Source organism: Falco peregrinus, chromosome 4, assembly GCF_023634155.1.
Source record: "Falco peregrinus isolate bFalPer1 chromosome 4, bFalPer1.pri, whole genome shotgun sequence".
Taxonomy (NCBI): domain Eukaryota; kingdom Metazoa; phylum Chordata; class Aves; order Falconiformes; family Falconidae; genus Falco; species Falco peregrinus.
In genome coordinates, this window is record NC_073724.1 from 38698781 (window position 1) to 38711855 (window position 13075).

General features: G+C 36.0%; 1 protein-coding gene across 1 annotated transcript in view; it reads right to left on the reverse strand.

The window, feature by feature from the left end:
• RPGR (retinitis pigmentosa GTPase regulator) overlaps window positions 1-13075 on the reverse strand; it is a 60662-nt gene that overhangs the window by 20078 nt on the left and 27509 nt on the right. Inside the window, exons 8-13 of the mRNA XM_055802098.1 lie at window positions 7564-7719; window positions 6413-6537; window positions 5087-5269; window positions 3971-4136; window positions 2534-2640; window positions 674-739 (exon numbers count right to left, since the gene is read on the reverse strand). Of these exons, the coding sequence (XP_055658073.1) occupies window positions 674-739; window positions 2534-2640; window positions 3971-4136; window positions 5087-5269; window positions 6413-6537; window positions 7564-7719 (803 nt within the window). The remainder of the gene's footprint in view (window positions 1-673; window positions 740-2533; window positions 2641-3970; window positions 4137-5086; window positions 5270-6412; window positions 6538-7563; window positions 7720-13075) is intronic.

Sequence of the window (13075 nt, forward strand, 5' to 3'; positions counted from 1 at the left end):
ACCTTCTTCCACATATCCTCTTGGGAAATCTCCTGATGCACTCACTGTTATGCTCTATTAAGTTTGAAAATCTGTTGTCTTTCTGTTTTAAATTTTAAATTTATTTAACAAATGCTACAGCACAGTAAATATAAAATAAAAGTATAATGCATTATACCAAAATGCTGAAATTCTAGGATCAGTTTAGGAGTGAAATAGAAAGGTAATACAGAAGTATTTTAATTTCATATTTGAAACCAGTATTATTGCTCCTTTAAATAAACTCCATGGTGAATATCTTTAAATAAAATATTTACCTATATTGTGTTTCCAAACCCAATTAAAATATTTTAGTATCAACAAACCAGTAGGAATATGTAATCAGCTTAAGTCACAAAGCGTGTATGATAGTCTCTTGCTCCTTAAACTGGTGAAGCACTATATACTCTCATCTCAAATGCTGGATATGAGGAGTTCTGTGTGCCTGCACAAATGCTCTCTTGACTTCAGTCAGCTTCTTAGAATGTAACTCTGTGGATATTTAGATAATTAGCAAAAGGCGGCCTACAAAATTTGCCTAGCTTTTTTAAAACTCAAAGCAAAACAATAAATATAAGGATAATACAAGAATTCTAGATCTTCTAAACAACTGTATAAGTATACTTTTATATATATATATAATTAATTACAGTACCTTTTGTTTTTGGAGTGGTGATAATTTTAAGGACTGGTCACTAGGATTCAATTTCATTGCATGTGTCTGCAAAAAATAAGTTCTCTATTAAAAAAAATAACTAAAAGGGAAAGCAGCATCAAAGCCCAGTTACTAAACAGAGGTATTATACAAACATCTTAATATTATTGCACAGGTTGAGACAAAACTGTATGATTGCTCAACTCGCCTATTTCACTTCCCCTCCCTCATTTATTGCTTATGAAGAGAAAGTAGAAACCAGCTCAGATGTCAACATCTAAACTGTCTGTAGACACTGAATGCTACATGCTCTCTCTGACAGCCCACAAGCACATTTTAGATCTACCATCCTCTTACTGGGACATTGTGGCTACAAATACAACATCTTACTCCCTTATTACCACAACCTTCAACTTAACATTCAATTTGATAGCACAGCCTTGAAAGTTAGAAGAAACATTAGACAGCAAAAATTTTCATTGGCATCTAATGCCCTTATCTCTTTCTTCTACATAAAGCAAAAAAACTAAAAGGCAAGGCAATGCAGAATACTACTAGGCAGGCAAGTATAGTGAGATTTTGGTCCCATATAGTCCAAATGACAAGATAATGCTCTCTGCTGCTGTTTGTTAACTGTGTATGATTTAACTACCATATGATTTTTCAAGACAGTGAGCGTGGAAAGTTCTGGTTTCTCAATCCCAAGAACTTGTATCATCAATATGATATTAATGGTTTTTCCTCCTCTTGTCACATTTGTCAATAAGATGTATGTTGCCACACTTTAGAAAAATTGAAACAACTATGCAGTAACCAGAATACTTTCATCCAGATTCAAGAAAAGCAATCATTTTATTTTGTATTTTGACAAGTTTGTCTGACAGACTTCCTTCAAATTTACTGTTTCATTCTGATAAACATTTTACAATTGATTCATGATGGGTACAAAGACAAAAAGGAGAAGGAAGCTTAGCACATAAAGTGTGCAATATGTTATAAATTATGCCTCAATACATTAATGAAGGCCATGTTGTGCATCGTATCTGAATTTTTTTTTTTGTAAATTAAGTTTTGTAACTGTTAAATAAATGTTACGCACAAACAGATTGTTAAATTACTAAGTACTGCTAAGCACAAACAAGTAGTAATTCCTGTAAAATGTGCAATCCCTCCAGCATAACTGACAACATATTCTGAGCTCAGTTCGCAGTGAGGTGCTCATTTGTTTCCATTCCACTGAAGTTAAAAAAAAGACAAAAAAAGAACACTCTTTGCAGTGTACTGCATTAAGGCCAGGACATGCACAATCTACTGAGAGAACAAAATGTTTTGGAAAGGTGTACAATTTTTTTACATAAAAGAAATATGTAGGAACATGCTTGGGGATCACCAAATAATCAAAATGTCTGCATTTTGGCCTTTCCTTTAATATCATCCACCTGTACTAAAAAAGCTCTTCTTGAAACAGGAAAAGACAGCTTCTGTGTTTCATTTCCTGCAATTCTCCCTCCTGGAGAATGACCATCAAGAAGAGGAAGGTCAGAGATAGAGATCACCATGTGGTATCCAGTGTCCTCTTCTTTCTGACATCCAGAGTTAAAGCGTGGGGAGGCACCGCACTATTTGCACTACATCAATCTCATACTACAACATTACTTGCAAAATGAAAACAAACTTCAGCATTGGATAATGATGATACGAAATGCATGCTCATTTAACAGTATGTCAGTACTTCTTGGTGCCACATATGACATTCTGGGCTAGCCAGGAGTTCTGTACTAGAACCTGAAACATGATGTAGCTGCTTTGTTCTTCCCCTGCAGAAGAATAAATCACAGATTCATTAGTAAAATATATTACCATATTTAGGATGTCAGTTGTATCTCCAAGGTTTCTGTCATTATTTTCATTATCTGAGTCTTCTTCTGCAGAGCCTTCACCAGGTTTATCTTTTTGATGATTCTTTTCTTCAAGGTAAAATAGGAGGAAGTAAACAAATACCATAGGAACAAGCAATCTATAGCAAACAGAGCACTCCACTCTTGTAAAATACAGAATATCTCTATCTCACTGACATAGGACTGAAGTCTTGAGATTACTCATTCCCCCAGTTGAACACAAAGCAGAAACATTTCCACCTCCTTTCCGTCAGTATTAATATTAGAGGCAGCTCAACAATCTGGCCTCAGTGCACTGTTGATCTCTGACATTTTCTGCAGGCTTTCAAAGCATAAATATTACATGGGACAAAGCTGCTTTTGGATAATCTCTTTAATAATAGTGTACCGATTAGACTAAATTACCTGCAGTCGTATTATCTACACCACATATTATCTGTGTAACGGATGGAGAGACAGTGAATTTAACTGCAATGTAGCATCATAAAAATGTACCTACATAATTTTCAGGTTCACCTGGTTCATCAGGTATATGACCAGTTTCAGATGGCATGAAACCTGAGGTATTACGCCTCAGAAGATTCTAAAGGCAATTCAAATTTCACTGCATTGCTTTCCTAGAACCAGAAATGCTAATGGACGTGCTGGCAGCTTTACAAATAATCATCTTGATTCTAACTGAATTACTTTCAAATTCCATTTGACTGCCCAATAATTCTGAGCTAACTTTTACGCAGAAGCACTGCACTCTGCACTCTTCAGCATTACTCTTCCCAGGAAATCACACATGCCCAGCAACCCAGGTGACATCCAAAACTGCTTCTAGAGAATCTGTGCAAAACTCCAGCACTGTATCATAAGCATTGTTGTCCAGGCTTTTGCATTAGCTAGAATATTGAAAATCCTTATTATCTTAGATAACAAGGCAGTGAAGAGTAATTCTACATTTCCAAGAAGAAAGATCCCGTAAGAATTAGCAGGCTTCTTTTCTTATCCAAGGTCTATTGTAGGCCTTCCTATGTCTTCAAGATTGTTTCTAGTAAACTTTTTTTCTGTAATTCTTTTTCTTTTTTGTGAAAATGGAGAAAGCAGTTACTATTCTTATATTTTTCTGAAGTCCTACTTCTACAGGCTTGAGAAACCACAGGTACCATTTAGAAGTTGTTTTTTATTTCACTCAACCCTCCCCTAAGTCTTTAAGCACATTTTCCAAACATGAGCAGTGTGAGGCCATTTCTTGTACGCATTTAACTTTCACGTCTGTGTGCTGCCAGACCCTCTTGAGGTAAGACTGAACTTAAACCTTCTTTCATGTTCAGACTGAGCATTTATTTATGAATGATGAGAGCCAAACGACATAATTCTAAGAAAACAGCAACAAGATATAGGGACGCTTCACCTTTTTCATGGCCTCTATCCTTCACAGGTTCTGCTTTAGGAAGACTTGTGGCAGAAAAACAGAGTGGGCTAGTGTTGCTAGTCACAGGCAGTGAAGATTTTAAGAAGCTTCCTCCCAGTGGAGGCAGAGTTCGTGCCATTCGAATAAACTGTTCGGGAGACTTTTCCTTTAGAAGAAAAAAAAAATGTACTGAGAGTAAGAGTAGGAGAATAAAATATAAGCAACCTCTCATACCTAACAGTGGTATTTTCTTTTAGTAGATGACAGTGTTGTAACTTTGTATACAAAGCATAAACTGAATTTCTTTACCAGTTTAATTTTTATAGTGCTAAAAAGTGAAGAGGTATATAGGGGAATATTCTACGTCTTTTCTACACAATAATCTCTAGCAGTCTTAAAATATAGGGAAAGAAGAAACAAAGCCTTGGATTTTTATGTAAAATTACAATACTAGTCTCTTAAATAACATTGAGGTATTTAATGCATAACAACAAAATATTTTTACAAAATAAATGTGGTTTTGTGGTAGAGTTAGCTTTCAGACAGGTAAGTGACATGATCCAACTCATTCTGCTGTTCAAGGAAACCACACGAAATGTGTAGTGGAGATTTAGGAGAAGAACGTACTACTTTAAGTAGCTACAGGATCTTAGGATCATTTTAAGCCGATTGCAAAACTCACCTTTGATATTTTATAAACTACAAACTTGCTTAATATATTCAAGGACTCAGAGGGAACAACAAAAAGAGCCAGCTTCTTGTTCTTTTAAAAAAATACTTAATAAACATAAAAAAATATTTAAAATATTTCAAAGGTATTTTAAAAAAGCAAAGGAACAGGCTCCCATTTCAGAATTTAAAAAAATAGAAAATTAATTGCAGTCTTTTTCATAGAAATAAACAAGTAAATCTGACCAATACCTATCTTTTATTGGTACTGGACCAATTGCATCAATTTTGGGACCAGGGCAGATATTTTTCTTCCTTTTACACATTAAAATTAAACACATTTTAAGGAGAACTATTTATCTCCTGGATATATGCTGCGATTTTAGCTTTAAAAGTGATTTTGTTTCCTAAAAAAAGTATGGCAGCTCTAAGCAGCTCTGAATTTACCCTCTCTCGACGTCGTATTCGTGCTGATGTTACTTGTAAGGTGTTTGTTAGTAGTGAGTCTCCACTTGTTTTAGAGGTAGTAGAAGTCAAATGGCTTTCATACAAGTTTTCTAAGAGTACTTCTTCAGATCCTTTAGGTCTTGGAGCAGCAACAACTAGCATGTGACAACCACCACAAGCAACCTACGGCACCAAAAAAGGTCTGATTATTTCATTTGCAAGTGTCAATACAAGGATCTCATTTTCTTACAATCATCTCTAGGGCCTTAGGTTATAAGAAAAACATAATAAAAGTAAGGGATACTCAATTGCTTCAAATTTAGCTCCTAATGACTTTAGCAAGATAAAAGTACTTAATTGCATGTATTAATGACTAGTGATCTATATTCACTTCTTCTTACTTAAATACAATGTATTTGTATTGAACAGAACAGAAGATAGGTCTATTAACTTATTGATACAGAAGAAAAGAAAGATATTTCCACTAGACTTTCAAGGGAACTGAGCTAATTATTTTGATGCAAGTCAAATGTGGACAACGCTGATAGCTTCAGTGATACAAACCTAGAAATTTTATCACAAAATCCACAAAGCATAAATCAAGTCCCACACCCTCCAACAGACAAAGTATTAATACATAAAAATCAGATGTTCAACTTTTAAAAAAGTTTCAAACCCTTACTACTTCTGACAAAATTTCCTTAAACTCTTAAGTCTAGTAAACAAACAGAAGTGATCAACAGACTTCTGTCCCAAATTTTGCTCAGTCCTGAGTCATGTTTGAATTTTTGGTGCTGGCAATTCTGTGACATTTATTTCTTAAACACTTCAAGAAACAGATGAAAACAATGCCCTTTAAAAAAAAAAAAAGTATTTCTGCTTTCTCATGGCGTTTGGATTAAAAAAGGCAACTTCTCAAATTTTGTTAAGGTTTAAAAATACCCCACTGGAAATAATTGTTAAAATAAAAAAAGAGATTACACTGGTGTTTTCAGAACAGATATTAGTTTTCCCCTACTGTCAACAATCTAAGAGCAACAAGTATTTAATTTTATAGGCTACCACAGCTCTATAGATCAAAACATTACAGCACAGCACTACTGAATAAAACCCTAAGGAGGAGACTTTATGTGTAATCCAAGCCAAACACATTCCAAATTAAATGAACAGTGTGCTATGCAAATACAATTTCCTTTTTCGTTCGTATCGTCTACTAATTAAATGTTACAAAAATAATTCTATACTGAGATTTCAACCTTCATTAATAATGTGTTTCATGAAAAGATAAATATTTTGATGTCTGAGAAGCATAAACAAAAGTTTTACCAAAAGGACTGTGAACTTCAAGAAATTGTAACACAGAGTAGGATCAAACAGATTTGTAAAATTCTCTTGTCCAAGGCCTAACTTGCCATGTCTCCCATCTCCAAAAGTAAACAGGAGGCCATTCTCTGTACGTGGAAAAAAAAGATGTTATTAATACCAACGACTCAATACAAAACCAGTACAAAACCAGTACAAAGTAACAGGTCATGCAAGTAAGGAATATTTCTCTTCCAAAAGCAAAACTGGAACAATTATTTTTAGATTTTCAACAGATTAATATGATCAAAAACTATGTATATTTTCAGGCAAAGTACAGCCTGAGATGAGTTAACCTAGACAGTTTGTAAAAAACCAAACCAACAACACTAACTGTCCTGGTTTCAGCTGGGATGGATTTAACTTTCCTCTTAGTAGTTAGCACAGTGCTGTGTTTTGGCTCTGATGTGAGAACAGTATCAATAGCACACGAATGTTCTTGGTTGTTGCTGGTTAAGTGTTTATATTAAGTCAAGGACTTTCTGGTTTCTTGGGCCTTGCCAGTGACAGGGCTGGAGGGGTGCAGGGAACTGGGAGGGGACACAGCCAGGACAGGTGACCTGAACCAGCCAAAGAGGTATTGCATACCACAGGACATCATGCTTGGTATATAAACTTGGAGGGTTAGCTGGGGGGTGGGGATCGTTGCTCGGGGACTGGCTGGGCATCAGTCAGCAGGTGGTGAGCAGTTGTACTGTGCATCACTTGTTTTCCTTTCTCCCTTTTCCTTTGGATTTTATCCTTTTCCCCACCTTTCCATTATAACTGTTGTTGTTGATATTATTATTGCTATTATTGCTGTTGTTCTTACCTTTTTATTCTGTTTAAATTATTAAATTGTTCTTATCTCAACCCTTGAGTTTTACATTCCTTTATGATTCTCCTCCCCATCCCTCCGGGTGGAAGGGAGTGAGCAAGCGGCTGCATGGGGCTTAGCTGCCAGCTGGGGATAAACCACGACACTAACTCACTTCACCTTTAGAACTAGCACATCTTCTTCTACTGCTCATTTTATAAAGAAAGCTTTTACAGTACAATAGTGTAGTATAGTATAGTACAGTATAGTATAGTATAATAAGAGTAGAAGTGCATTTCAGAATTTTTCACTTACATACCTGCTATTACAGCAGTATGATTTTCCCCACAGGTAATATTACATATTTTATGCCTCCTCAAGTGTTTCACAGACTTTGGTACTGAAGTTTCAAATATAAAAGTACCATGTCCCAGCTGCCCATATTGTCCAAGTCCAAAAGTATATACATCTGTCTCTGAAAATGTACCGACAAAGTTAACAACAAATATGCTTATATATGTATAGTATAACCTTCTTTCTGTTAGCCAAATGGAAGTCAACCAACATCAGCATCAAAAAAGCAACATTTTATTAATTAAAAAATGTTCCAACTTCTCAATTATATTTATCAAATAATAAAAAAATACAACAAAATAAAAAAACAGGAAAGGAAGCACTAAAATATATACAGAAATTAATTTTGAATGGTTCAATACGCAATATATTTTCTAACATAACTGCAAAATAATCCACTGATCACATGTACACAAAATACGAGCCAACAAAAAATTTACGGGAGTTCACATACTGTAATTAATTCAAGACTGCAATGTTTACATATAAGTGTATTTTCAAGTACAGTAGTCTCAATTTCTGGTTACATGCACATACACTGTATGAACCTAAATTTAACAGATTAGACCTCTTTAAACCAATGCTAATTTGCGTGCAAGAAGAGACTGGAACAGTAACAGAATAGGTTACAGTATTCTGTTCAGCTACCAAAGCAGCCCTGCATTAAATACAGAGAAAACTATAATTGTGTTATCTTGTGACAGAATAATCATCTTTCCACATTTACATTTTGTCTGTTTAATGGACTGTCTGTGCCAGGAAAAAGAACAAGCACTTCTCCAAAACAATAAAGATTCTTGGTGTGTCCATCCCTGGCACTCCATCGCAACAGGGGAAGACTGTGAAGCTTGGAAATCTTGATGAGGTCATGCTTGAAAAGGGAAATACAAAGACTAAAGTTTTTTTGGAAAAGGAGAAGTTTTCCTAGAATTTTATTCCCTGCCCCTTTTCCTTCTGCAAGTAGGCAACAATGGAAAAGCTAGAGAGGTACTACTTAAAGTACTTGAAAAAAATTTATGAAAACCTGGGAAAGATCAGGAAGGGCAAAACGTATTCTATGACAAGCAAAAGGAACTGAGACTTGGGAGCAATATATCATGACATTATTGTAATGACCATGGTGCAGAGCATGCCTGCTCCTGCTGCACAGATGCCATCGAGTCAAAAATCTCACCACCTTCAAAAGCAAGAGAGGAATAGCCATCCACGGCAGAATGTGGGGAACTACAATCGACAGAGAATCTTTACTTTTTGAACACTTCTTTGTGTCAAGGAAACAAGGCCACTGGAATAGCGAACTAAGTTTCAGTGCCACAGAAGTACTTTGTACTGTGAGACCAAATTCTCAGAGCAGCCACAAACTGGAGATACATTAAAAATTATGTTACCATTCCCTCAAACTAATCCTTCACTGCTGTCAGGGAAAGAGAAAGCAGAGAACAGACCAGATTCCACATTCCATAGTACACTTACAAACTTATATTGGACTTTCCAATTTCAAAGGAACCATGATGAAATACCGTAACACTATGTATGCAGATGTTCTTTCTAGGAAGGGGCTTGCCCTTTCTGCCCCTTTTAAATTGTTTCATATTAAGAAGTCATAAATTCACACCAAAAAACCCCACCGGTTTCACCTTTTTCAGATTGTCGATGAAAAGTAGTGAGTAAAGCAGGGTTTTTACTAAATGTAATAGTAAAGCTCCCTCTGCTGGAAATTTTAGTGCAAGAAAGCAACACTTCAGGATCTTTAAAAAGTAAAACAAGTAGTAAAGCATTTTCTGGAGCATTTAGACTTTCTGTATAAAAATCAAGAAACCACACTTGAAAGACAGGAGCTTTCTCTAAGCGAAACAAAGTCTCATCTTCACTTTAGTAAATTACTTCCTCAGGATGGCTGAATTCATAAATTCTGTTTAGAAGTACTGCATTTGTCTTAACATGTCCATGGAAACTGGTGGACCTTGTAATTTTCAAATTATATTGCTTTATCTGTTTAACATAATTATCTTGAGTAAAGCTGGAGCTTTTTCACATCATCTTTAATCCTAGCTTGAAACATGCAATGCCTTTTGCATTTGTGTTTACAGGGAGATGCTCTCAAATGCTAACTTTAAAAGCACAGGAAACTTTTCTTTCCTCTGTTTCTAATGGCAATGATAAGAACAGGCCAATCCAGAACCAGGTTAAAGTGCCTTTAGAAGAAGAATTGTATCTTCTCCTATCCCTAGAGACCAGGGGCACCTAAACTTTGTTCCTCCTAAATTTGCTTATGAGTCAATTATCAAGGCACAGGAAGACAAAAACTTCACCTTTCTTAACGATTCACCACTGGCGCCAAAGTGAGGCCAAATCTCAGTAATAATCTCACTTGCCAGAAATGAGGCATTTCCTCCAATCTGTCTTTACCAATACATGGAAAAAGAAGTCTTATGGCAAACCAACCTCACAGACTTAGGGATAAAATGACAGAGGTGAATTTCATCATTCTGAAATTGAATTCCTAAATGCATTTGCCTACAGCATGAATCCAAAAGGGTATACAGCCCCACGGACACCTTCTTTTTACTGTCCTCATTCCCAGTAAGGATATGGTTGGATGAGACAAAGAAAACATACTGCCAGCAAAAGGGCTCATTCCCCCATTCTCTCTCTCCAGTCCCAACTTGTACTGTCTCTGCTGTCCTCCTGGCTATGACGTGAGCCAGCTCAGCTCATAAAGACAGTTTTGGGGTATGGTTTGCTGATGTAGTTTCCTGTGGAATGGTCAAGGCAGCACCACAGTGGTACAAAGGTTGAGGAAAGACATAAAGCCACAGCAGCACGACGGAAGCAGCGCTGCCTCCAGGGCATCACAAGGAAGGCTCAGCCATATCGCCAGCACCCAGAAGAAACAGAATACAAGTCCTGTCTTGGCCTGGAGGAAGGAACTGTTGCCTCCACAGCAGCAGCCCATGAGAAGGCATCTTGAAGGATGAAGAGAAATGGTTTCAGCATCTGCACAGAAGCCAATGGCTTCACTGTTCCAAGTGACCTCCAGCACTTAAGTGCTGGGACTGCTTCTCCTTTACTTCCTACATTTTCTTTTTTGGAAGAACAGGGGTATTTTCCTGTAACTGTGTACCTTCCACCTTTGCAGGCATTTGGAGTACATACCAATTTTTTAATCTCCATGACTGTTGCCACTTTCAATAAAATAGTCCTAGGCAAAAATCTATATAGCTTTCAGATATTTTTTTTTAACATGTGCTATTTGCTGAAAGAATTGAGTGAGTGCCAAGAGTGTTTTTAAGATTCATGCATTCCTTGCAATGTATTTAAGGCTACAGAACAAGTTTAAAATCTCAGAAGAAAAACAGACAAGTAAGCTTATATCTCTCCACACAGATTCATTTCCCTTGAACATTATTATTACTATTACTACTACTACTACTACCACCGCCACCACCATCACCACTACTACTACTATTATTATGCCAATGGGCTATTCACTCTTACAATAGCTTTATTTTTAAACAGCTTATGCTGAAAAATGTTACTGTAAAAATGAGCTGTCAACACAACACTCAGCTTTACCAGAGCTAGTAATTGGATTTAGGGATTTCAGTATAAATAGTATACAGACTTAAGAATGGTTTGAAAAACCTAGACAGTCCCATATGGTTTGAACAGTCAGTTCTATCATGAAAAGGTAGAGCTTTTTCATCCTTTTCATCGTCTTTCAAAAGGGTATCTTGACTTTCTTCTCTTTTTAAAAGACCTTGAGACGGAAGATGAAAAATCCAACATTTTACATACTAACGTGCTAACATGCCGTATTGTTATGTCAAACCACCTATTCCTGAAGGACTGCTTCTCCTTTTCCTTTGAAGAGGTATATTTGCTTTTTCTCCTTTGAGAGAATAAAAGGAGGTAATATATTCTTTTAGAGACAGGATTATTCCCAGAGGACCTGTCATCATCTGAAAAAAACTGGAAGATATTAAGACCACTCCCAGTCATCTTTTTCTTCTTCTCCAATTTCTAGATTCACAAGTTATTATTCTTCTACTTTTTAGAGAGCTTCACTGAAGAACCATGCAAATTGAGATTGCTGCTCTCTCACATTTCTTTTGAAAGTGACGATACCAACAGCTTTCATTTTCAGTAGGAAGCATTTGCAAGCATTGTGAGTAGTGGATGCAATTTTTTTAGTCTCTGAGAGAAGTCATTCAGCATGAGTGAGGATATGATCTTCTTGAACGGGCTGATAGACTGTCATGAAATGAATAGGTTTGCGCTGCTACAGTGAGAGAAAGCTTTTGCGTGCTATGATTTTTAACTTTGATTCTGTTTATTCTCTAGAACAACTGCAAATATTAAAGGCAGAAGTAACAATAAGACCTGTAAAGAGGATGGTTTCCAATACCATATTCAACATTTCTAAAACCTTCTATCTTTAAAAAGTTTTTTTCCAAATAATTGCTCTCAACAAATTAATTTTTTGTCCTCTGGGGAAAAAAAAAATTAGTTTCCCATTTTGGAGTTTCAAAGGAAAAAATTAATTATTTTAATATATACTTTCTACCATTTACACTGATACTTGCTGGAGAGATTCCAAACAGTAGCTTGGTTTAATAACCCAGATAACAGTGGTTCTTACTATACAAAATTGCCAATAGAATAGATAAGACAGTCATAAAAAAGAAATCAAATTAAGTGCTTTGGAACAGACTAATTATGTATGCAAGTCAGGAAGAAACTTGCCTCGTACTCAGTAAGATAACTGGATTATGCTTTCTTCTACTTTGACAAACCCTAAGTAGAACTGATGACAAGAAATGAGACAAGATGTGCAACAAGTTTCTCCATATGACATTTTCTCCTACACTATTCCTATGCTAAATGAGATAGATGAAACAGGGGAGTATACAATAGTCAGACGTTCAGTTCTTATTTTTTAAGACCGAAATGACACACCCCAAAAAACTGGAAAGAACCCCAAAAGATGAAAACCGCATCAGTATATATACAGTGTTACTAAAGCCAAGCAGCACCCATCTTCATGGACAATGATACATGAAATTTGGAATTTCTTCAAAATTGTACTACTTTCTTAATTTAGGAAAACTAGCTTAGAAGAAGTATAAATGTTTCTGCTCCTCTTTAAAGATATATCACCCATCAAAATGTGGCCATGCCACTTCATCTCAGGATGCAACATACCCTTCAGTACTGATTTCAGGTTAAGTTTCTGGTGCAAAGTCTATAATGCATGTACACTAAACTCACTTTTTAAATTATTACAGTGTCCAAATCTCTCTCTTTTCCCAATTTTTTCCCCAAATATTGGTTTGAGTCAAAAAATTTTCCATGTGTCAGCACTCCTGATGAAGAATCTTTCACCTGAGACAGTATTTCCATTATTAGGCAGAAGTTCACAGCTGTAGCCTATTTTACAATAGCTGAAATCACATTAAAAAACATCTATCTGACCT